The sequence below is a fragment of the Dreissena polymorpha genome, chromosome 13 (assembly GCF_020536995.1).
Source record: "Dreissena polymorpha isolate Duluth1 chromosome 13, UMN_Dpol_1.0, whole genome shotgun sequence".
Lineage (NCBI taxonomy): Eukaryota > Metazoa > Mollusca > Bivalvia > Myida > Dreissenidae > Dreissena > Dreissena polymorpha.
Window position 1 is genome coordinate 18,896,337 of NC_068367.1, and position 25,485 is coordinate 18,921,821.

Consider the following 25,485-nt stretch of genomic DNA (forward strand, 5'->3'; position numbering starts at 1 on the left):
AAATGTCAAATATATGGCATCTGTCCGTCCGAAAACTTTAACATTGGCCATAACTTTTTCAATATTGAAGATAGCAACTTGATATTTGGCATGCATGTTTATCTCATGAAGTTGCACATTTTGAGTTGTGGAAGTTCAAGGTCAAGGCCATCCTTCAAGATCAAAGGTATAAAAATAAATTGAAAGTGGCGTTCTCATGAAACTGCACATTTTGAGTGGTGGAAGTTCAAGGTCATCCTTCAAGGTCAAGGTCATCCTTCAAGGTCAAAGGTCAAAAAATAAATAAATTCAAAGCGGCATTCTCATGAAGCTGCACATTTTGAGTGGTGGAAATTCAAGATCAAGGTCATCCTTCAAGGTCAAGGTGATCCTTCAAGGTCAAAGGTCAATTTATTTATTTTTCAAAGCGGTGTAATCATGAAGCTGCACATTTTGAGTGGTGGAAGTTCAAGGTCAAGGTCATCCTTCAAGGTCAAGGTCATCCTTCAAGGTCAAAACAATTTATTTTTTTCAAAGCGGCGTTCTCATGAAGCTGCACATTTTGAGTGGTGGAAGGTCAAGATTCCTTCAAGGTCGAAGGTAAAAAAATGTTTTTGTTTTTTTTCAAAGTGGCGCAATAGGGGGCATTGTGTTTCTGACAAATACATCTCTTGTTTACTTGTGAAGTCAGTTAATCATCTATAAGAGGCTATAAATAATAATTTCATATATTTTTTCATCGGATATTCACATAAAAAAAATGTAATTGATTGGTAGGTCTGTGACTTTGGCATGACTTTTGCACTTTCACACAGGTATTAAAAATGGATGTGAAAATTGCTACAAAAGCTTGAAGCAATCACTTATTTTTATGCCATCAGACTGTCCGTCAGTCTGTCCGTCAGTCCGTCCGTCACACTTTGCGTTTAGGTTTCGAAATCTGCGTTTAGGTTTCGAAAAATGCTCATAACTTCAATGTCCCTTGAGATATAACCTTAATATTTGATATGCATGTGTATAAGGACAAGGCCTTTCCATACGCACACAAATTTTGACACCTTTGACCTTGAACTTACTGTCCGCGTTTAGGTTTTTAAATCTGCGTTTAGGTTTCGAAAAATGCTCATAACTTCTATCAAAGCGTTTATAGGGGGCATATGTCATACTATGGTGACAGCTCTTGTTTACAGGAAATTTACAGTGATAAAGATCACTAAAAGCTTTCCTCTGTCATAAGTATGTGTTGTTGAAATGCTAAGTATTAACACCATGTTCACACTCATCACTAAATATTGTTTGAAGTTTTCATGGGTTTAAGAACCACTTGCTTAACAATTGAAGAGAGGACCTTATAATCCGCACAGCACTTTGTATTCTTGGAATCAGGTTGGGGAAAGGTTTGAACCCTATATATGAGACATCACATCCTATTTTTGACATGTGTAGTCAGTTAATTATCTATGAGAGGCTATAAATAATATTTTCATGATGTTGTTTACCTGGCTAGATTCTCTGTAGAGAATGAAACAAATCTATTTGTTGCAGTCTGTGAAGATTGCCAGAAAAGATAGAATGGGTATAATTAGCCCATCCTTACAGCTCAGTTGTTCATGCAGATAATTGTATATATTCTTTGATAGAATTGTGGTGCTTTTCATGCTTACTGATTTGGCACATTTGAAATAAAATGATTTAGGAATTTTAAGCTAGACCAAAATATGGAAAGGGGATTGTCCTTAAAAAAAGGCAGTGACCTCTTTTCTGATTTGTTTGGGGATTGTAAACTTTGCATATTCATAAGTGACTTAAGGTAGCGCACCCCTAATGATTTTCAGCGATTTATTATACGATCATTGCCGATCTTCAATGATCGGTTATTTCCGAGAGATGCATTTGATTTTTTTCAGACTTGGAATTTTGATATATTTTTACGTAATTCCTTTAGAATACATTATTTTCACAATAAATATTGACTTTGATCCAAATATCATCTGAAAATCACCATTTCGCGATTTCTTCAAAGATCGACGAGCCTTTTTACCTGGTCACTTATGGATATCTAATTTGAGCTTGCAAAAATGTGAAGTTGTTGTGGCCGAGTGGTTAAGGGGATGGACTAGAAATCTTTTGGGATCTTCCTGCGCAGGTTCGAATCCTGCCGACATCGCATAATTTTTGCGACGCGTTTTATTTCTTTTCTAACTTAATTTGATTTAATATAGGATATAAGCTATGTTTATTGTTAAATATGTTGAAATTTTTATGCACATCCTTCAATTTTTAAAATTAAAACAACGATATGACTAAATTGGGTGATTTACTGCTGAAAATACGAATGATGCATGTTGCATTTTTATTTTTATTTAAAAAAGTAAACGGTAAATCTGTCTATTTTTTGGTATTTTTGCTTTATATAGTGTTTTTATAAAAGCTAAGTTTAAAATAAATAAAAAATGATACTATTTAGAATTTTATGACACTTTGTTTTTTACCGACCCAATTTTTACTTGGCTGAAATCACTTACATTTCATGGCGCTCTTCCACAGATAAAATTTTGTAAAAAATAAATGTCTGTAAAAGAATACTTATTAGTCCCCTAATGGTTTCATCGGAGGGGACTTATGGTTTTGTCTCAACCGTCCATCTGTCCGTCACACTTTTCTGGATCCTGCGATAACTTTGAAAGTTCTTAATATTTTTTCATGAAACTTAAAACATGGATAGACGGCAATATGGACATTATGCATGTCATTTCATTTTGTTCCTACGTCAAAAATTCTGGTTGCTATGGCAACAAATAGACTAGAAATACTGCTGAAAATATATTTTTTTCTGGATCCTACGATAAATTTTTAAAGTTCTAAATATTTTTTCATGAAACTTCAAACATGGATAGATAGCAATATGGACATTATGCACTTCATTTTATTTCATTCCGATGTAAAAAATTATGGTTGCTTTGGCAACAAATAGACTAGACATAATGCTGAAAATGGTGGTTTTCTGGATCCTGCGATAACTTTTAGTTCTTAATATTTTTTCATGTTACTTGAAACATGGATAGATGGCAATTTGGACATTATGCATTTCATTTAATTTCGTTCCGACATCAACAATTCTGGTTGCTATGGCAACAAATAGACTAGACATACTGCTAAAAATGGTGGTTTTCTGGATCCTGCGATAACTTTTAGTTCTTAATATTTGTTCATGTAACTTGAAACATGGATAGATGGCAATATGGACATTATGCACTTCATTTAATTTCGTTCCGACATCAACAATTCTGGTTGCTATGGCAACAAATAGACTAGAGATACTGCTGGATATAACGTTCGCATTCAGCTAGTAGTAGAGTGAAAGCATGTGCTACTTCTTTCTCTACTCAATGGTAACAGATAGACGCGGAAATTAAATATAAACCACTATACGATCTTGAGCTATAAATACAACATAATTTGAAGAACGATGTTCCACGCCTATTGCTAAGTGTAATTCTGATATTTGCCCCTTCAAGCTGTATAATCACCGCCATCATCATCATTATGACCATCATCATCGTCGTCGTCATCTCGATCATCGCCATTATACCTGTTATCATCATTATTATCATTATCATTTGTATTATCGTTGAGGTTGCTCTTGTAATTGTAATTAGAAGTATTTTTCTAATTAATGCTGACGTTGTTTATCATTAATCATACTTTTGTAAATGGAGCGTATCCATATACAAGTATTTAACTAGTAATTAATCGCAAATTGTTGTTGTTGTTACTACTTTGTAAAATATTATTATAATCAATGTCGTGTTGTTAATCATTATTCCTACTTTTGTAATTGGAGCCTATTCACATAAGAACCTATTAATTATTTAACACTTACTTGTTCCAACGCTAAATTTTTCTTTCTGTATAGACATTATATTGTTTAAATAACCATTTCGTTACCGACCCTCTACTCGAGACTCTTCACATAGCAAACACTTTCACACATGATCTTCTATGATTTATCCTATATACTACTGTTTGTTTGATATTTGTGTAATTCTCTGCTAAATGAGCTCACATGTTATTACTAAATGTCACTGTTTTGTATCCTGTGAAAACTAATAAAGTACTGTACTGTTCTGTTCTGTTCTATATAATCAAAGTCGAGGATTTACAATCCCTGGATATAAAGCCTTGCAAAGTCTTGTTAAAATAGCTGTTAAATCTTTAAAGAAGCTCGTTCTGAAAGGGTCAAATAATAGTGTGTTTTTTGTTTACATTAACAATCGATATTTAATAAAAAATATGTAATTATCACAAACCTTTTAGCTGGATGCAGATGTTCCGATATTGCAGTGGTATATTGAATGCATCCTCACTCAATGCAGCATTGTCATGACAAACCTCATAAACTTTAACAAGAGGGCCTGAAAGGCCCAAAGTCGCTCACCTGAGATAACAAGATATTATTGGGACAAATCTTCTGACCAAGAGTGTTAACAAGGTTTTACTATAGCCATATAAGTAAAAATGCCCCGCCCCCTGGCAGCCATGTTTTTCAACCAACCGGCATCTTTTTTGAACTCATCTAAGATATTATCCGGATGATTCATCTGACCAAGTTTCATGAAGATCGGACAGTAAATGAGGCCTCTAGAGTGTGAACAAGATTTTACTATAGCCATATAAGGAAAAATGCCCCGCCATTGCAAGCCTTTTTTTTTCAAGCAAACATAATTATTTTCGAATTCATACAAGCTCTCATTGAGACCAATCTTCTGATAAATTTCATGAAGATTGGACAATAAATGTGGCCTCTAGAGTGTTAACAAGGTTTTACTATAGCCATATATAGCCATATAAGGAAAAATGCCCCACCCCCGCCATGTTTTTAAAGCAACCAAAACCATTTTCAGACTCACCCAAGATATCATTGGGACAAATCTTCTGACCAAGTTTCATGATGATCGGAAATTAAATGTGACCTCTAGAGTGTTAACAAGGTTTAACTATAGCCATATAAGGAAAATAGCCCCGCCCCTGTGGTGGCCATGTTTTTGCAACCAACCGGCATCATTTTTGAACTTGTCCAAGATATTATTGGGATGAATCTTTTGACCGAGTTTCATGAAGATCAGACTATAAATGTGGCCTCTAGAGTGTTAACAAGATTTTACTATAGCCTTATATGGCCATATTAGAAAAAATGCCCCGCCTCTTGGCGGCCATGTTATTAAAGCAAACGTAACCATTTTCGAACTCCAAGATATCATTAACACCAATCTTCTGACCAAATTTCATCAAGATTGGACAATAAATGTGGCCTCTAGAGTGTTAACAAGGTTTTACTATAGCCATATAAAGAAAAATGCCGCGCCCCCTGGCGGCCATGTTTTTCAACCAACCGGCATCATTTTCTAACTCGTCCAAGATATTATTAGGATGAATCTTCTGACCAAGTGTCATTAATATTGGACAATAAATGTGGCCTCTAGAGTGTTAACAAGATTTTACTATTGCCATAAATAGCCATATAAGGAAAAAGCCCCGCCCCTTGGCAGCCACGTTTTTCAAGCAAAGGTAACCATTTTTGCACTCCTCAAAGATATCAGTGGGACATATCTTCTGAACAAGTTTCATGAAGATCGGAAAATAAATGTGGCCTCTAGAGTGTTAACAAGGTTTTACTACAGCCATATAAAGAAAAATGCCCCGCCCCCTGGCGGCCATGTTTTTCAACCAACCGGCATCATTTTCGAACTCGTCCAAGATATTATTGGGATAAATCTTCTGACCAAGTTTTATGAAAACCAAACAATAAATGTTGCCTCTAGATGCTAATGAAATTTTACTATAGCCATATATAGCCATATAGGGAAAAATGCCACGCCCCTTGGCAGCCATGTTTTTCAAGCAAACGTAACCATTTTCGAACTTATCCAAGATATCATTGAAACCAATCTTCTGACCAAATTTCATGAAAATTGGAAATACATGTGGCCTCTAGAGAGTGAACAAGGCAAATGTTGACGTCGCACAACGGACGACGGACAACGGACGACGGACAAAAGGCGATCACAAAAGCACGTGAACAAGGCAAATGTTCACGTCGCACAACGGACGACGGACAACGGACGACGGACAAAAGGCGATCACAAAAGCTCACCATGAGCACGTTGTGCTCAGGTGAGCTAAAAACAAACACACATAGAAGATATGCACTCACCTTGGTCATAAAGGGTGTCCTGATTTCACCATTGGAGTGATTGCTGGCTGGAGCCCCCTTAACGACACCAGGGCCTTTGTTTAATATTTAAGAAGATCAGCATCGCCCTGAACGCATGTTGAGAACCTTGGCAAGCAACATTGGACACAGCCGGACCTGCAATAACACAGCAGGCATATGGATTTTTGATGGCATTCACACTTATGCAAGAACATGACTAATTTACTCATCTCTTCAAAGTCTTTTATTCATGTTAAAGGGACAAAGAAGCTATACTTTACTGATTAACTCACTTTATGCACTTGTCACATTTTAACATGTGGCATAGTACCTCATTTTTATGCCCCAGGATCGAATGGTCGGGGGAATATTGTTTTTGGCCAGTTTGTCTGTCTGTCATTGTGTGTGTCTGTCCAAAAACCTAACTTGTGTCATAACTTTTGCAATATGAAGATAGCAACTTGATATTTGTCATGCATGTGTATCTCATGGAGCTGCACATTTTGAGTGGTGAAAGGTCATGGTTATCCTTCAAGGTCAAATATATGGATTCAAAGCGGCGCAATAGGGGGCATTGTGTTTTACAAACACAGCTCTTGTTTCGGTCTAAAACAACAAATGAACTGACTATACTCCACACAATATAAATTATAAGCTTAAGGTATGCTTCTTGACACGATGAATACTTTTTTACAGGAATTAACCATCAATCATTTTATTTCACATAATAAGCCAGCGAATTAATTTATTAATTGTGACATGAGCTCTCCAAACTTATACTAATCAATCACTGTTCTGCAACCTGGATACCTAACCAGTAGGTCCTGGTTAGGTATCCAGGTGCAGACTATGATACATAGCTGCCTTTAATACTTTAACAAGAGATGTGTTCGTCAGAAACACAATGCCCCCTATAATGGCCCTATTGCGCCGCTTTGAAAAAAAATTGACCTTTGACCTTAAAGAATGACCTTGACCCTGAACTTCCACAACTCAAATTGTGCAGCTTCATGAGAACGCCGCTTTGAAATTATATTTTTTTTACCTTTGACCTTGAAGGATGACCTTGACTGTGAACTTCCACCACTCAAAATGTGCAGCTTCATGAGATGCACATGCATGCTAAATATCAAGTTGCTATCTTGAATATTGAAAAAGTAATGTCCAATGTTAAAGTTTTTTTCGGACGGACAGACTGATATACTGACTGACATACTGACTGACGGACAGTTCTACTGCTATATGCCACCCTACCGGGGACATAAAAAGGGGTTGGTAGTAAGCAGAGTTAAAATATGCTGTACTGCTTATCACATAATTTGAACCAATACCTTTCGTATCCCAAGGCAGAGAGAATTTTCGTGGACCATCGTTCTACCCAAATACTTGATCTAGTTGTTTAGTGATAGGGATCTTGCTCCATTACCAATAAGAGGATCGCAATATAACTGAACTACACATAAAGATAAAATGTTACTCAAAACATTATACAGCTACAATTCTGTACTTGAAATGTGTATGGAGATTTTATGTTATTTTGTCATGATCCCTGAATTGCAAACCACTACAAGGCTAGGAAAGTTTTTCTTGCCCAGGAACATTCCCTAATAACCACAATTATATGCAATACAAAATATGGTAACTCACAAACTTACCATTTATGCAAACAAAGTGAATTGAGAAATAAATAAGCCTTATTCTGAGAAAACACAGCTTAAAGCATGCGTGTAATGTCTTCACAGATTAGCCTGTGCAGTCTGTACAGGCTATTTACGATGACATTTTCCGCTTTTATGGTATTTTCGTTTAAAGGAAGTCTTTTCTTACTAAAATTCATTAGGTGGAAAGTGTCGTTCCTGATTAGCCTCATTAATCTGGGACAACACTTTACTCATTTGACCCTGTTTTCCCATAACAATATAAATGTGTGGTCATAACAAAGTGACATATTACTACATGATCACATTTTGAATATTGCATTGATAGATGTACTTTTTGACTATTAACTCTGGCAATTGTTATTAATTAATATAAATTGGTGTGTGCTCACAAAACAAATTATTAAAGAAAAAAGATAACGGATATCATTTATTAAATAGTATGTGTCCAATTGTGAAATAAATTCTCCAAATTTATACTATCACTCTCTAGTCTGCCACCTGGATACCTAATCAGTAGGCCTACTTGTGTCTGATGTTGATTGATGCATTGTTGTTCAGTGATGTTACGCTTCACAACCAATCCAAAAGTCTAAGAATCGAATCCCGGTCAGGGCAGTGCGTTTCTCAGAGACAAGTTCCATGTTTCCAACCCAACTAAAGGTGAACTTGTATGAAACCGAGAGGGTACCCCAATTATCTGTGCTTTGCATAGAGCATGATAAAGAAACAGGAAAATTAATAGATATTTCATAGAAAGAGCTAAGGTATCGCACACTGATATCCATTTGTGATTCTAATCTATATATGCCATTTGATGTTGATCTTAATATATTTATGTACTACACACCTAAGCTATCTGTAATCATTGGACAAGCTGTTACTGTTAGCAGTAATAAGAGATAAATGGGCTGCCCCCGCTCTTCACCGGACTCGAACAAATAACTTTCGTATCCCGAGGCTATATCCCTGGACCACCGTCCTACCTAAGTAATTGATTTAGTTGTTAAGGCTTGGGACCTTCCTCTAGCACTGATTAGCCGGATATTGCCATATATATGAACTACTGTTGACGCGATGTAAACTTCAAACCAAACCAAATCCCATTCCATACTTGTTACAACAGAGACATGTGAAGATTTTATCAAGTTCCTGTTATAATAATAGCGTAAATAAATCACAAAAAGTAGAACTTACCTGGGCATCATATTTATCAAAGCGTTGCATCATTATTCTCAAAGCAGACAACAAACGCAGACTAATTCTTAATCAAAGACGCACTAGCAATCGACTTAAGAAGTAATATAGATCCACAAAGATATTACCAGCTTGTTAAATTTAGTAGCAACATAGCCAAATGCACACAGAAAAACAAAGAACGCCGTTAGAATAAGCATTAATACAAATTCTAAACGTTCAACTGCAGTTGTCAATAACACACACGAGGTAAAGATATATATGAAGTATTTATAAAATTATCAACATGCGACATTGAGATGAAATGTTTGCATAACAAATGTAACTAAACAAAATGCAAAGACCATGTATCAGAAAGCATATGACATGAGATAAATGAGAATGTCATTTAAAATCATGCATGGACTTGCGGATATTCCCTTCCATAAAAAAACTGGCCAAATTTGCCAATCGAAGGCGCTGATAGCACGTGCTATGATTAGATTGTAACTACATTCGTTTATATTTCAATATAGGGAAACGAAAGTAGACCGGAATGTACGCTGGGAATTTCGATACATTTTCTGAAAACCTGCAAGTTACATTAAACGCGCACGATTTCAGCCTGGCGTATATATTCAACAAGGGTAATGTACGCAATATCACTTTTCAGAATCGCCTAATAATCTAGCGTAACATATACATTAATTTTACATTTACTATCATGATGGAGTTATTTGCAACTACCGCTTTCCTACTCTGCGCGGCGCTTTTTGCGTTCTTGCTTGCGATAAATCGCGTTCGGCTATATAACAAAATGAAAAAACCTAATAATAATCTGTGTGCCACGGAAAACAAATGCTGCGGTGAAATAAAATTGCAAAATGGCGAACTGCCGGCTGGAAAACTGCCGACGAGAAAACCGCCGGCGATAATGCCGACTGTCATGCCGTCGGATGAAAACGCCGAAAAAGTAGTCCCACTAAGCGTGAATTATCATTTCACGCGGAAATGCAACTACACGTGCGGATTTTGTTTTCACACTGCAAAAACATCGTTTGTGTAACCGCTTGACGATGCGAAGAGAGGGCTACAACTCTTGAAAAATGCGGGTAAGTGGTTGATCAATATACTTTGATATGAGCGGCGTTCTGCGAAAACTGGGCTTAACGCATGTCCGTTGAGTCATTCCAGATAAGTCTGTGCTGACTTTGCAGCCCACGCAGGCTAATCAGGGACGACTCTTTCAGCGTCTACTGAATTGTCCGTTTGAAGAAAAACTTTTCTTAACGAAAATCCACTTTAAACGGAAAGTTTCGTCCCTGATTAGCCTTCACGGACTGCACAAGCTAATTTGGAATGACACTTAAAGTTGAGCCCAGTTTTCCTAGAATGAAGCTCTACTGAAGTAGTTGTTTCACGCGATTCGTCGTCGAAAATGGCTTGTTTTAAGACAATGGAGCTGTCTTTCGTTGAGTTAAGAAAATATAATCTTCTAGATACTGATGTTTATTTGGAGAATCTAAAATGTCTTATAATACAAAGGAAATAAATTATTGAATTGATTAAAATCGATCAGACTCATATTTGCAGAGTGCATTCATTATGTCTGTATGCTGTTTTAGTTCCTTGTTACTTTTTGATGTGAGAAATTTTGAACGATACCTCGATGCGTGTTTGTTTGTTGAGATTTAAACTTCGAAAAACTCGTATGTTTACATCTCACCATTCAACCGGATTTTATGAATCATCAAAAAAATATATGAGCCTCGCTCTGTGAACAGGGGGTTAAATGCATATGCGTAAAGTGTTGTCCCAGATAAGCCTTTGCAGTGCGGATTGCACAGGCTAATCAGGGACGACACTTTCCGCGTAAACTGGAAGGGTCGACCTTTAAACGAAAAATACAATAAAAGCGATAAAGTGTCGTCCCTGATTAGCTTTTGCGGATTCAACAGGCTAATCTGGGACGACACTTTACGCACATGCATTTATAAACACCCTTTTCGTAGAGCGAGGCTCATATATATAAGTATATAGGCATACAAACGACGTTTCAATTTCTTAATCAGGTTATTCTGGGACCGGTTGCTGAAAAATCAAAACTGTCTTTTAACTCAGACCCAAACAAAATTAATTGTAAGAGCAATCTTACTATCAAACTATTATAGCTTACAAATAATTAAAACATACACCAAAGTCGTAACATTTTAAATCACATAAATAACTTGATAAAAAAATAACTGTCCGTTTAAGTTTTAAGCAACAAGGCCCTGTTTGTTTCCATCGTTTAAGGCATGAAGAAAATCAACTTTTCCGGTGGCGAACCGTTCATAGTGAAGAAGGGAGCGTTCGTCGGTGAGCTGGTTAAGTTCTGCAAACAGACGCTGGGCGTCGAGAGCGTCAGCATCGTCAGTAACGGAAGTCTCGTCTCGGAGCGCTGGTTTGAGCAGTACGGTGAGTGCTATCATACCCCCGCATGAGCCGCGTTCTAGGGAAAACCTGGCTTCATGCATGTGCGTAAAGTGTCGTCCCAGATTAGCCTGTGCAGTCTGCATAGGCTAACAAGGGACGCCAATTTTCGCCTAAACAGGATGTTCGCTTAGAAGAGACATATTGTACACGAAAAATACAATACAAGCGATAAATTGTCGTAGCTGATTAGCCTGTGCGGACTTCAAATGCTAATCTGGGACGACACTATACGCACATGCATTAAGCCCAGTTTTCCCAGAACGCGGCTCATATAATCTCTCTGTTGGTCGGTCGCCCCGCATACAATGTTGATTGATTATGGAGCTTACTACCAATACTACTTCCTGTTTGATTTCATACTTCAAATATATTATCACAATGAAGCGAAGATGTGCTTATTTTACTTGCACATGTGATTGCGTAAATCAATTTTAGTTATCGCGTCAAGATAATGTGACTCGCAGTTCGTCACATATATACGTGTTATCTCATACGAGTCAAATGTCAGCGTCGTTGCTATATTCAGTTTTAGTTTTTAGTAATATGATATCTACATAGCGTGTGTTTAGCCCACCTGTAACCTACATTTTATCAGCAGTCTTAAAATAGCGTTATCAATGTTTAATATTACTTACGTTATCGCCATGGGTAGCGAAGTCAACGATTGTATTAAATTTATAACAGTTTGCAAATCATGATATATCTAGATATTTAAGTTAAATCGCATGTTTTGGTTTCATTCGCACGATTTTTCATTCAAGATTTCGTCCTTAGTTGTTTCAATGAGGTCGTCAACGTATGAGCTTCGCTTATTTCACATAATGAAAAGCATTGATTATTAATGTGTCTCTTGAAAAATCAACAGAAATCTTTCGGCCAAGAACAATATGTATTCATATTATTTTTTGAAAACAAGTAAATTTGATATTTTGGTTGATTGTTTATGCTCGTCACAATGTTCAAAAACATTTTCTGAAAATGATTATTTCTTTATTTCTTGTTGTTTTCAGAGAACCAAAAGGCATACTGGGCGTTTTGTAACGTTGACGAGTATGCTTCTAAAATGATGTCATAGCTATTTTTTGTAAATGAGGAATATTCGTTCGAAATTGTATTTGTTCGAAATACTATAGTATTTAATACTTTGCGATAGTCCCCATATTCACGTACATAATTGTTTCATGCTCTTAACCGTAAATGAATCAATTAAGTGCGATAAAAATACGCCATTTGAAATCATAACATCTAATAACACACTAGAACAATTATTTATAATAAAAAAAACTTTTTTTTTTTAAATAAAAATGGAATATTTAGCGATCATGGAATATGCAGTAAAAATTGCACTTGAATTATATTGTTCATATAAAAACACACTATTCTTAACCATGTGAACGATAAAAAGTACAGATTAAGGTTTATCCTAAAAAGTTTTGGAAATTTTATTATAAGAGCGGTTTAATAATATCGCTTCTTACAACCATTATAGCGGAGCTATAATGGTTAATGTGTAACCACGATGGCCTTGACGGTAGATCGTTTACCGGTAATGTACACTTGTGTACACTTAAAGTAATGACCTATTTAACGTATTTTTTCAAATTACTCGAAGCACGCCGTCTTGACATGCTTTTATAACTTGTAAACAATAACGGTTTATCATGTAGTAGTATCCATATCGGATTTGTAAACAAACCAAGGCCAAACAATAGTAATTCTTACCATTCCGATAGTAGGCCGTATCGCAATGTAAGCTTTAATGCGTAAACAAGTTGTTTGTTTTCGCTTACCCAACCGACCCTACTTTTCACGCACCGACCCGTGATTTGACTGTTGTGTTGCAGGTTGAGTCTTCGGTCATTTTTGCGAAATTCCCTACCGGGTAAATTACTTTTAATTTTGCGATCATGTTTGCTTCATGCGATCATATTAACTAAATTAACTTGAAATTAACTGAAGCTAATTCACTTAAGACTATTAAAAAACAAAATAATGACAAATAACGATGCTTTCTGCAAGGCAAGGCAATGCATATTCTTATTAAAGGGATCTTTTCACGCTTTGGTAAATTGACAAAATTGAAAAAAGTTGTTTCAGATTCGCAAATTTTCGTTTTAGTTATGATATTTGTGAGGAAACAGTAATACTGAACATTTACCATGGTCTAATAGAATCATTATATGCATCTTTTGACGATTTTAAAACCTAAAAATTATAAAGCGTTGCAACGCGCAACGATTGAATAATTTGGAGAGTTTTGTTTTTGTCGTTAAATTTTGTGAAACTACGAAGATTGCTTATATAAGGTATAAAATACGTTCAGCATGTGTACTCGGCGGAATAGCTCAGTAGGCTAAAGCGTTTTTACTTCAGGACTCTGGCAGGACTCCAGGGGTCACTGGTTCGAAACCTGGTCCGGGCAATGTTCTTTTCCTTTTTTAATTTTATTCTTGATTTTTTACTGGAGCTTTAACGATCCAATGTTTACATTTATCGATATAAAGCATTTAATGAATAAGTTAAAAAATGCCAAAATCTGTGAAAAGGCCCCTTTAAACTGGGAACTAATTATAAAGAACGTAAACGAAGAAAACAAGTTCAGCCGACCGATACCTACCCCAAAATTGTGTCGATGTTAGTGGAAACTTGTTTTTCTTTTTTTGCCACACACAAATTTGCCGTTAGAGTAATATGAGTGCGTCACCATTATGTGAGCTATATCTTAGTCTAGTTCGCAAAAATATGTCGTAAAAGTAAGGTAAAAGAATGATACTTTAGAAAGTGTGTGTGGGGGAAGAGATAAGTGACACTTTTTTAACTTGAACGGTCTGTTTAAACGCTTCTAACAGCTGTCCGTAATATGAGCCTTGCTCTATGAAAACGTGGGTAAATGTAGTCCACACAGGCTAATGTAGTCCACACAGGCTAATGTAGTCCACACAGGCTAATCAGGGACGAAACTTTCCGCCTTTGTGATATTTTCGTTTCAATGAAGTCTCTTCTTAGCGCAAGTCCAGTTTAGTCTGGGACGGCACTTTACGCACATGCATTAAGCCCCGTTTTCCTAGAGCGAGGCTCGTATCAAATTCCCGTAAAATATCTCTTCAGGTGAGTTTTTGGACATTTTGGCTGTCTCGTGCGACAGCTTTGATGCCGATACAAACGAGAAGATCGGTCGACAGCAAGGACAGAAAAGTCATCTGATTAGCCTGCGATCCGTGCGGAGACTGTGCGCTGATTATAAGGTAATACGCGGATGATAAACAATAATGTATCGATTAGCATGCGGAGACTGTGCACCGATTATAAGGTCCACGGATGATAATCAATAAATTATGGATAAGGCTCTGATCTGTGCGAAGACTGTGCGCCGATAATAAAGTAATGCACCGATGATAATAGTTTTTTTTTCGATAATAATTTATATTTTAATCGCTGAATTTATAAGCTCTCTCTGTACGATGGTCCAACAGTGTTTTGTAGTTCATGTATTTATGATAAGCAACTAGATGTTGATTATCCTTCAATTTGTACCAGGTTTTACGATCATATATTGCTGATAAGCCTTTCGGCTATTGACAAGACTCCGATCTACATGATTACAGGTAATTAATCTATTTTTTCGGACACTCTTAATTTTCGGACACCCTCTTTTTTAGCAAACATAATTATTTTTCGTGACTCTAAATTTTCGGACATACGGGTGTCGTCCATAATTAATGTCTCTTAATTTTCGGACATTAGATTTTACAGCGCTATTCTACAGACTACGGCCCTATTTTCGCTTATCTTGTGACACTTCGATCATGTTTGTTTTTTTTACAACCGGATTAAGATCATTAAACCTGGCAGATGCATGCCTGAGGTCAATGGTTTATTACATTCGCGTAATTTGGTATAACACCATGCTACCGGTAGGCAACAATTGATTAATTCAACAGCATTTCAAACTGATCCGTTCTATGAAGGAAGCATAATCTGTTATGTTCTTACCTTTTGTTCTATAACATTTCAGACAATGTGAAGTTGTATTGATTTTGTTGAGCAGAGAAAGAAGAATAAATCACAATAAAATAATTGTAGATTGATTAATTGCTTTTATTTCAATATAAGTTTCGGCCGTCTTAATTTGTGTCTCTTTTTGGAGACCTGTAATTTTGGATATTTTTCGTATCTAAATTTTCGGACACGAAGAAAAAAATAATTAAGTGTCCGAAAACGTAGAGTAATTACGACATTATGCGGTGGTTTAAAGATCATGCATTGATAATATGCATTCAAAATTTCCTATCTTTACGTTTGTCATTATTAGAATGCTTGTGCAGGTGGCATTCAAACTGAACACAGTTCTAAACACGTTTCAAAATCTCCAATCTCTGCGGACGTCTTTATAAGTATGTTTTTGCAGTTGGCATTCAAAATGAACACAGCTGTGTAAACGTTTTAAAATCTCCAATCTTTGCGAACGTTTTTATAACTATGTCTTTGCAGGTGGCATTCAAACTGAACATAGTTGTGGACACGTTTCAAAATCTCCAATCTTTACAAACGTCTTTATAATTATGTTTTTGCAGGTGACATTCAAACTGAACACAGTTGTGAACACGTTTCGAAATCTCCTATCTTTGCGAACGTCTTTATAATTATGTTTTTTGCAGGTGGCATCCAAACTTAACACAGTTTGTGGACACGTTTCAAAATCTCCAATCTTTGGGAACGTCTTTATAATTATGTTTTTGCAGGTGGCATTCAAACTGAACACAGTTGTGAACACGTTTCAAAATCTCCAATCTTTGCGGACGTCTTTATAATAATGTTTTTGCAGGTGGCATTTTAACTGAACACAGTTTTGAACACGTTTCAAAATCTCAAATCTTTGCGAACGTCTTTATAATTATGGTTTTGCAGGTGGCATTCAAACTGAACACAGTTGTAAAACGTTTCAAAATCTTCAGTCCTTCCGGACGTGTTTATAGTTATGTTTTTGCAGGTGGCATTCAAACTGAACACAGTTGTGAACACGCACAACAAGGATGAAAACATGGTGGAGAAAATAATGCAACTGAATCCGTGTATGTGGAAGGTAGCGTAACGTAGTGGCATTTAATTATTACACCTTATGTTTAATTATCTGAAAATTTCCTGTTAAATTAACGCATTTTACTATGTTTTTGACATTATGACATACTTTCGTTTGGTGCTTTTATGTATATTTAGATAGGTACGTTTTGTATTAAGAGAGATTGTAAACGCCAGAATGCCGGGGATACATAATTCGCAATGTCTTTTTGTCAAGCGGCCCAATTTGGTCTCGCATGTATCTTGTTGATTAGAAAAATGTTTGGGCTTTGAAAGCGTCGAGTTGTTTGCGGTATAATTCCATCGCATTACGCTACAGTAGGTTTGCACAGAACATGCAACGGGTTACATGTGGGTCGAGTTGGCATTCTGCTTCAAACCTCGATAACGAAGTGGGGTATTTTTATGAAAATTTATTTATGTGTCAAGCCTTCGTCCAAGGCCATTCCATTGTTTCTGTTATCAGAATAACAGTACACCAAGAAGCGTTGCGTATGTGAGATAACTTGCGATGATGTTTACACATAACCTATCTCAATACATTGCTTCCGATTATATAAAATGTAAATGGGTTTAAAGGTTATCTATCTGAAAATAGGCATACGTTTTCCGCTTAATATTAGACGTGATAAATACCTAGGTATTTCCATTAAATTCAATCTGTAATTTAATAATAACTTATAAAGACCTCGCTTGGGATTGGGTTTTTAAGGTGGGTGGAGTCAAGGTCTAGGTAACCATCATTAAAATAGATAAAAAACACAAGTTTCCACGCAAAAGTTAGAGAAAAAATAAACTTACTTTATGAAACGTCATGCATGTAGATTTTTAAACATGACCTCTCTTTGATTATCATATGTCACGAGTAATGTTTCTGAAATAAGGAATACGGTTTCTGCTTAGCATAAAACATTCACATAATTTAGCATTTTTGATAATGCTACTGTCACCTGTTTACACCTGCGTAGCTAGCAAAAAACATTTATCTAACTGTCATCATTGACTCAACTTGTTGCTGAATCTTAACTTTACTTGGTGCTGAATCTTTGCAATAAATGTGATCAAGTGATACAATAAAGACTAATTATGTCGTTTTCGTATTCCCCAGGTATTTCAATGCCTCCTGATAGACGGTGAAAACACCGGTCCGGATGCACTAAGACGGGCAGAATCCTTTGTCATCACCAATGCTGAGTTTGACGAATTTTTCCGAAGACACAAGGATGTCGAATGCCTGGTGCCAGAATCTAACGAAAAGGTGCGCGCGTTATGTTTGGTTGGTTTGGATTGTTATATTCGCTCTAACGCGGTCTGTGAATCGGAACCACGCTTTTCATGAACACATTACCTGGATTAAGTGGTTAACCAGTACAGAAAAAACAACAGTTTCTCACAACTGCCTGCCTAAAATCAGTGGAAGAGGGGGGGGGGGGGGTAGAGACTGTATAATTTGTTAAATACAAATCTCCGTACAACTGATCAGTCGCCAAATACGCGATCGCTCCGCCCACTAAGTTGTGCTTTCATAAAAACGCTTATTCCATTACTCCGACAGTCTTTGTTTGTCGGACCATGTGGCCGCAATAAACGATATCTGATTATTACCTGAGTTTGATTGACACCAGGCGAGTGGCCAATTAATGTGGACGGACTGGGATTCGAGCTTACAGAGCCCGTACTCACAGTGATGGCCACGATATTTTATAACGTTGAGCGTTGTACTACTTTACGTTACTGCTTCACATTAGTTCTTACTCTGTTCGGCTTTTGCTTACATGTTTATATGTTTTTGTTTCAGATGCAGAATTCGTACCTGATCCTTGACGAATATGTAATATTGATAAGTTTATCAAATTCAACCTGACCCATATAAATTTACGTTTTGGTACACAGCAGAGAGACAATGTTGCTCAAGTTGTTTGGTTCTTTACAAGACAAATTTTCGCAAACGACTGAGCTGTATCGCCTGTTACATTGCTTTACTTGAGTAATCAATTATTTGGTAGTATATGTAGAATATGTCTGATAATGCAGTTTATATAAATACCGACGTGTGTAGGCCGACAACCCTTATGCACGTGTTCGTAATCAAAATGGCATCATAAAATGTATGTTTATGAGACGTTGGTTTGCTCATAGTATTTTACAGATAGCTAACATAAATGCATTTGAGCCTCGCTCTGCGAAAAAGGGGCTTAATGCATGTGCGTAATGTTTTATCACAGATTATCCTGTGCAGTCCGCAGGGACGACACTTTCCGCCTTAACTGGATTTTCGCAATAAAGATACTTCCTTTAACAGTCCTACTCAGTTACTCCCAGGACGGCTAGATTTTAGCCATCGGCTTATCAGCAGAACTAATTAGTGTTAACTGTTCTGTGGTCATAAAGCACACTCCCCTGTCAACAGCCTGCTTGGCGATAATAAATGAACCCAGGTGTTATATCTTGCCAAATGTGAATCTGCTGCAACATGTTTCAGAGAGTTATCGACCAGTGTAATTAGCAGTTGTGCCAAATATTAATAGCCAATTCAACATTTATTTTGATTTTTTGGATATGTATAAAACAGGTAAGCTTGAAATGTGTTAGTAAAATAATTTATTGTTTACCTTTGTTAGATTTTCAATTTGACATGTAACAAGCACTGAGCATGTAAGATGAAATGATTGAAATTAAAACTAATAGAAGTTATATGATTTTAAAAGATAGTTTTCTTTACTCTTTCAGATTGACAACCAAAATGACTTTTCATATTCCATCACTGAGGGAACTTAGAATAGTTTTTGTCGAAAATGATTCAGAATATATTATATTTGATGAGTTCAAAGCATTTCTAAAAAACAATAAGTGTGGAGATGAACCAGCAATTAAAAGTGGCAACATTTTCAGTTGGTTGAAAGGAAAAGATCATAGTGTTAAAAGTGTTGAAGGAAAACCTTCGTTTAAACTGGAGAGCATAGTGCAATACTGTATGTCATATCGCGACACATATGAAGTGTGTAGACAGGTTACAAAGGAAATTAAGGGGATATTAGTTAATCAGTCAGAGGAAACCCGCATAACATCTACAAAAGAGATATACAAACATATAGCTAATGCTGATTTTTTATCTAAAGTCATTTTGTCGGAACTTAAAATTGAGGAAAATGACATTACAACATTAAATTCATTTTACAAAAATGAGTTTACTGAAGAAAGCTGGAGGAAAATATGTTTCTTTGAAATGCATTTTATGAGAGAAGGAGATTTTAAAATTGAAAGTGATACATATGAGACAACAATTATGAAAAAAACTAAATTTTTATCCGAAATGCAACAGGCACACCAACTTGCCAGGACGATAATGGAGCAGTCAAGAAATGAAATTTTGGAAAGAACAAAGCGACGGGAACATGCTGAAATGGGTGAGCGAATATGTATCAGTGGAAAAAATACACACAGTCCTTCTATCATTGAGTCACAAGTGATGAATGCAATGCCTGACCAGTGCTTTTTGAATACAATTGTATTGTCTGATTGTACCAGTCACTGTACGCATAATAAGTCATTACATGTTTATGCAGACATTTCAGAAGACAGCCAGGCTTCCATTCCTGATATTAAGACTATTATATCATCATATGTAAAAACAAACCACATGGAAACGTGTTCAGAATTTGTGTTCTTTTCTGGAACTATAAAAAAAAGTATGAAGACTTTTCAGGGGAATACATGCGTTTTAAACTGCGAGATGATTTTCTGTCCAGAAGACTAAATGAATCTGTTTTGTATCATTGGAAATCTTATGATTGTGACACAGATTCTATCTTTGAAGATACTGATGAAACATGTCAATGTTGCTATGGTACACCTCAAACAAAGCCATTGTCCACAAAATCATTTAATGTGCTCTGGGAGTGGTATATTGAAACTCCTCTTGTTTGCCAAATTCTGTTTGAAATATTCATCAACCAAAGGTCACTTAAAAGAGCAGATGAGACCAAACAGTTCTTGAAAAAGAAATATACAAGGTTGTACATGCAATATGACAGTTTCTTGAATATTTTAAACAAAAGGTATTGTGGAATTCTTCAAGACAAAAGCACACAGGAACTGTCGATGAAATAGCATTCCCTGTCAGCATTATTTAATTTGACGTCAGCAGGAGGGCTAACCCAAAGTTTAACAACAGCTGAACAAAAGTTGAAAGACATGGCAAACAGTGAAAATACCTATTTTAACACATATTTAAAAAAATATGCATTGACATATGAGACAAGCGCTGGTGAAAGCACAGCAAAGGTTTGTTTAAGAGACTGCGTCTTAGTCCTAATGATGGACAACCTAGTACGGCTTAAAAAGCATGCGGATCCCGATCCAGGAGAAAGCCGGTCTATGCAAATCTGCACATTGCCAATCACCATTAAAGGAATTCCAAAAGATGCATTAGAATGTGTGAACTGGCATGATGCTGATTGCGAAGCCTGTGTGGATATTATATGCAAGTGTAAGCAAGACAAAGTGTTAAACAGTTCTGATGTTGACAACTTGTTAATACATTTAACTACAAAACAACAATCAGGGTTTAATGACTTCAAGAAGCTAGTGACATTTGGATACAGTGACATCTGGAAAGCAGTGTTGAAAGGTAATTTAACATTTGGTTGAAAAAAATATATTGTAAAGTAAAATAGATGTTAGACAGAAAAAATTATCTCGTCTCCCTATATATGGGACCAATTGTCTCGTCAGTATGTAAATTAAGAGGGGCATTCGGGAAAAAATGCAAATTGATTAAGAACTTTTATATTGTTAACGCAATATGAATGATATTTCATTGAAAAAGGGAAATTCATCACCTACACGATGGTTTAATGTTGCATTATAAAACATGCATCGGTTAGTCACAATTCTTACGTAAATGACCCCTATTTAGAGACAATGGAACATAACACTTTTCCGACCTGCAATGTAAATAGGCACCGGATCCATGCTGAATGTCTTTACAGTGTAGTTTTATCTATATAATTTAAAGGCGAATTAAGTTTTTAATGTATACAAATATTGAAGTTTAATCTTTATAAAATGAAGTTTTGCATTTATCTGATGAAGTTTCAACTTTACTAATGTAATTAAAGTTTACATATATGTAAGGGCATTATCCTTTAATTAGCAAGTTTTACCAAACATGTAAATTATATCAACAGACAATCAATGCATTTCATTATACTATCGTTCAATACATATGTGCTTATATCGACCTTTATTGTTGTTTCAGAAAAAAATGCATCTACTTTCCCCCACCAGACAGGAGAGTGACACTTTAGATAAATCCTTTGCGTCACTACAGCTGGGTGATGTAGAAGTAAGTGCTTATGCAATACATTTGCACACTGAAAGCACCTTTTTATGTTGTCTTACACCATTACGTCATATGTTCCACTTGAGTTCATAGCTCCTTTATATGCTGATATCTTAGATATTTGATATGCAGGTACCTTGAATTGACATTTACCAATTTTTAGATTTATGAAAATGTGTGATTTTTCAATGATCACTGTCTTGTTGAATATCACATTAAACCGACAATATTTGACTGACAAATGGGTTACATTGCAGTTACAAGGATTAACATATTTCAAGACTTACTAATTTTAAAGGGAAACACAACCCTAAATACAAATTGCTGACATATTGGATATTTAATTAGGTGTTAATGACATCACTATCACACAAAATTGGGCATTGGATTTTAAAATACTTACAGCTATGATTTGTCTTGTACTTCTACTTCGGTTCTCGTAGCCCTTAAAAAAACATTCCATGTTTCGAATTTAAGGTCTTATGTCGTCTTTATGGGGTTTTTTTCTACAGGAGGATGAAGACTTGCAGGAATTGTCTCACATTGGGGTAGATGTTATAACAGAAACGGATGAAATTGAAATAGAGCCGGATGCAATTGAGGAGCTTGAGAGCATTCAGCTTGACCGGAGCATAACTGATGGTCAGTCTGGAACTGAATGAATTCAACGTTGGATGATTCCCTGATTTTCAAAGTACATAGTGATGTTGAAGAAGATATAGATGTTGAACAACACCCAATGGATTATTCAAGTACAGTGGCAACAGAAGCCTCTGTTAGTTCGACAAGAAACGCAGATCATTATGAAAACAGAGTGTTGTCTCATCTTGGCTTTAAAAAGTACAATCTGCCTCCGCTTTTATCACGACACCCACCCCCTGTTGTTGGTCGCGATGATGATATTCAAAAGCTAAAAGAAATTCTTGACGATGTATTGGTAAAAACCGACAACACAAAAGAAACATCAAATAAGATTCTATTTGCCCCGGACCACAAAATTGCTGTCAATTTACTGGAAGAACACAATCTCATTTTCCTTTCAAAAAGAAGCATTCCAAAACCAGTAATGGAGACTGCATCACATGCAACAATTGAATTTGCTGGGGTGAAATTTAAAACAAATGCATCGTCTGGTCAACAGTATTTAAAGTATATTGAAAACGGTGTCATCAAGAAAACGCAACTGCAATTGCCAAATGTGCAGGAGTTAGCAATCTGTGAAGAAAAATATCAGTTTACTCCTGATGATTTCAAGGCTGCAACAAGATCACAAAGAGTTTCAAAAAAAGCATACAGTGTCACCCATCTTAAAACTTCAGAAGAAATGCTGTCCTCAGAAACGTTCCACAAAAATTCAATTGTCACAACACCACAGGGAAAAAGTCTCATCAGCACATACTTGGCTAGAAATATACACAAAATTAAAGTACAGAAACCTATCACCATCAGCATAGACAGCGAATCACACATGTCAAATTGCTCATGCCCAGAACATCCTAAATGCTGCTGTTGCCCGAGATATGCCCATCCAATATGTGCCAAGATGTATGCAGACAAAGAGCCAGACATTGACATCCTTACATATATAAAACAAACTAAAGGGGAGGCCGAAATGTCCCAAGTTGATTGGCTGACTGAATACCAGGATCGTTTGTTAGATGGAAACGCCTGTGTTAGCATCGTCACATCTGGGGATATTGATGCGGTTGTTATCCACATGTTTGCTTTGTCACATGGTTGGCCCCGTACATCAGACGGAAAGTTCAAAAATAGTGTCTTTGTTATACTTCAGAAGCCAGTCGGTCTCTATGACACATACCATGTGACAGGCATATTGACCGCATTGGAGAAAAATAGAATGACAAGAACATTGGAATGAAATTAGCCCTTGTTCTCAGTATGGCTGGCAATGACTTCCTTCCAAAGTTGCATGGAATTTCACATACAAAAACAGTTGAGGTCTTCCTGCAATACCCCCACTTGCGATCGTCACTGTTTGACTTTGAACACCCCTCTGACTGCACCATACACGTAAAGCTGAACCCAGACATATACAAGGAACTTATAATAAAGTACTTGTATTGCGCAAAGAAGCTAAACGCGGTCGACTTCAGTTTTGATGAAATACGTCAAATGCCAATATTGCCAGTTAATGCAAAGTCATTGGAAGATTACAGAAATCCACAGCTTTGGATGCCCCCAATAAGTACAATCGAAAAAATGTCCAAGAATGTCCAGTGTCTCATAGACTATTACTTGACCGCTGGGGACCATTCGAAACAAATGCCAAATTTTCTGCTATGTGGTAGTCTTACTAAAACAGACAAAGGAGAGATAGAATTCGATCTAGGTCCAGATTCACATATCAACCGTATTGGGGAATGTGCGGTTACAGATCCAGGAGAACTGGCGCTCAGGCTGAGGAAGAAAGGAAAACGGAAACCAGAGGAAACACCACAAAAAGGACGAAGGCGCAAACTACGGCCACAGGCACAATCAACTCCAAGGTAAAACAACACATTATTTACAGAAAGATATTTCCCGAAATTTCTCGAAAGTCCTTGACTATAATGAAAACAATGGAAATACCATATATGGCGACAATAGCAAAAGTGTTGCTTTCAAATTTTGTAGCCTTATGCTGCATATTACATTTTACTTTAATTCTGATATACATAATGTTTTATTTTGATTGTGTAGGAAGTTGTAAGGGTTTGAACCCATGTGATATCGATAAGTTTATACATAATGTTAGCTATCGTTAGTATTAATCATTAATAAAATCTAATTGATCAGGTACCGTAGCGGCGCAACCTTTCGACTGACTTAATTTAGCTTGCCTACATAGTGTTGGAAATTATGTCTTGAATCTGAATAGATGTACAATTTATGTGTGTATGTGGTTACATATTAAAAAAGATAAGTGTACACAAATACAAGCATGCTGTTATTTTACAGAGAAGAATTTCAAACAATAAATTAATGTTCTTGTTTTTCAGAAAGAATTATGATGATTGATGAACCAGTACACAGATGGAAAATATGTTTGAAGTAGATCAATGCAAAATTCATGTTGATCTTTAAGTTGAGACATTTTTGTATTTAATATTTATCAACCACAGGCGACTACATCTAATTAATTCATTTAATTATATAATTTAAGTCCAGTTCAACACTCCACTAGCAAATATCATGCTGGATACTCATGTTGATAATTCCTGTAAAGTTGATTGTTAACAAATTTGTTTTTTAACTTTCTGATTAGTAACATAGTTACCCGGTATGTTTATTATGTGAACAATTGTTATGTGAATTACAAAGGTGAAGTTGGTATTTGGTGTAAAAATTAATGTTTATTCCATTAAATTTCCTTGCTAGAAAAGTTTGGGTTACAATCATGACAATACAAAATATACATGTATATAGCAGCTTATCATTCTATTATTATAAATTGACAAGAATTCTATAAAGTTTATGTGGCATACTTTTTATGTTATTTCAACTTGTTTATATGAACATTAACCCATTTATGCCTAGCGTCTAGAAAAAAGGCCTTGGCA

The 25,485-nt window shown here is 36.1% G+C and overlaps 3 protein-coding genes and 1 long non-coding RNA gene across 8 annotated transcripts in view; 2 read left to right on the forward strand and 2 right to left on the reverse strand.

The window, feature by feature from the left end:
* Nucleotides 1–25,485, reverse strand: part of LOC127856506 (radical S-adenosyl methionine domain-containing protein 2-like) — a 157,147-nt gene that overhangs the window by 84,226 nt on the left and 47,436 nt on the right. The window lies entirely within an intron of this gene.
* The window catches only part of LOC127856511 (radical S-adenosyl methionine domain-containing protein 2-like), a 227,848-nt gene that overhangs the window by 41,737 nt on the left and 160,626 nt on the right, over nucleotides 1–25,485 (forward strand). Inside the window, exons 1-6 of one of the 3 annotated variants that reach the window (XM_052392786.1) lie at nucleotides 9,632–10,139; nucleotides 11,323–11,484; nucleotides 14,611–14,747; nucleotides 16,493–16,585; nucleotides 17,690–17,839; nucleotides 18,380–18,412. The exons of 1 other annotated variant lie outside the window; for it this stretch is intronic. In XM_052392786.1, the coding sequence (XP_052248746.1) occupies nucleotides 11,325–11,484; nucleotides 14,611–14,747; nucleotides 16,493–16,585; nucleotides 17,690–17,839; nucleotides 18,380–18,412 (573 nt within the window). In that variant the 5' untranslated portion in view covers nucleotides 9,632–10,139; nucleotides 11,323–11,324. Of the gene's footprint in view, nucleotides 1–9,631; nucleotides 10,140–11,322; nucleotides 11,485–14,610; nucleotides 14,748–16,492; nucleotides 16,586–17,689; nucleotides 17,840–18,379; nucleotides 18,413–25,485 lie in introns of those variants that run through there. One more of the 3 variants, XM_052392787.1, reaches the window with a different exon arrangement.
* The window catches only part of LOC127856534 (uncharacterized), a 65,049-nt gene that overhangs the window by 24,792 nt on the left and 14,772 nt on the right, over nucleotides 1–25,485 (reverse strand). The gene's annotated exons all lie outside the window — the stretch shown is intronic.
* LOC127856505 (uncharacterized) lies at nucleotides 19,299–25,395 on the forward strand. 2 transcript variants are annotated; one of them, XM_052392775.1, is made up of 4 exons: nucleotides 19,299–21,211; nucleotides 21,842–21,928; nucleotides 22,438–24,432; nucleotides 24,925–25,395. In XM_052392775.1, the coding sequence occupies exon 3, from the start codon at nucleotides 22,584–22,586 to the stop codon at nucleotides 23,802–23,804; it is 1,221 nt and encodes a 406-aa protein (XP_052248735.1). In that variant the 5' UTR covers nucleotides 19,299–21,211; nucleotides 21,842–21,928; nucleotides 22,438–22,583; the 3' UTR covers nucleotides 23,805–24,432; nucleotides 24,925–25,395. The 2 variants fall into 2 exon arrangements, with proteins under 2 accessions (XP_052248735.1, XP_052248736.1); XM_052392776.1 differs by lacking the exons at nucleotides 19,299–21,211; nucleotides 21,842–21,928 and having other exon boundaries at nucleotides 22,387–24,432.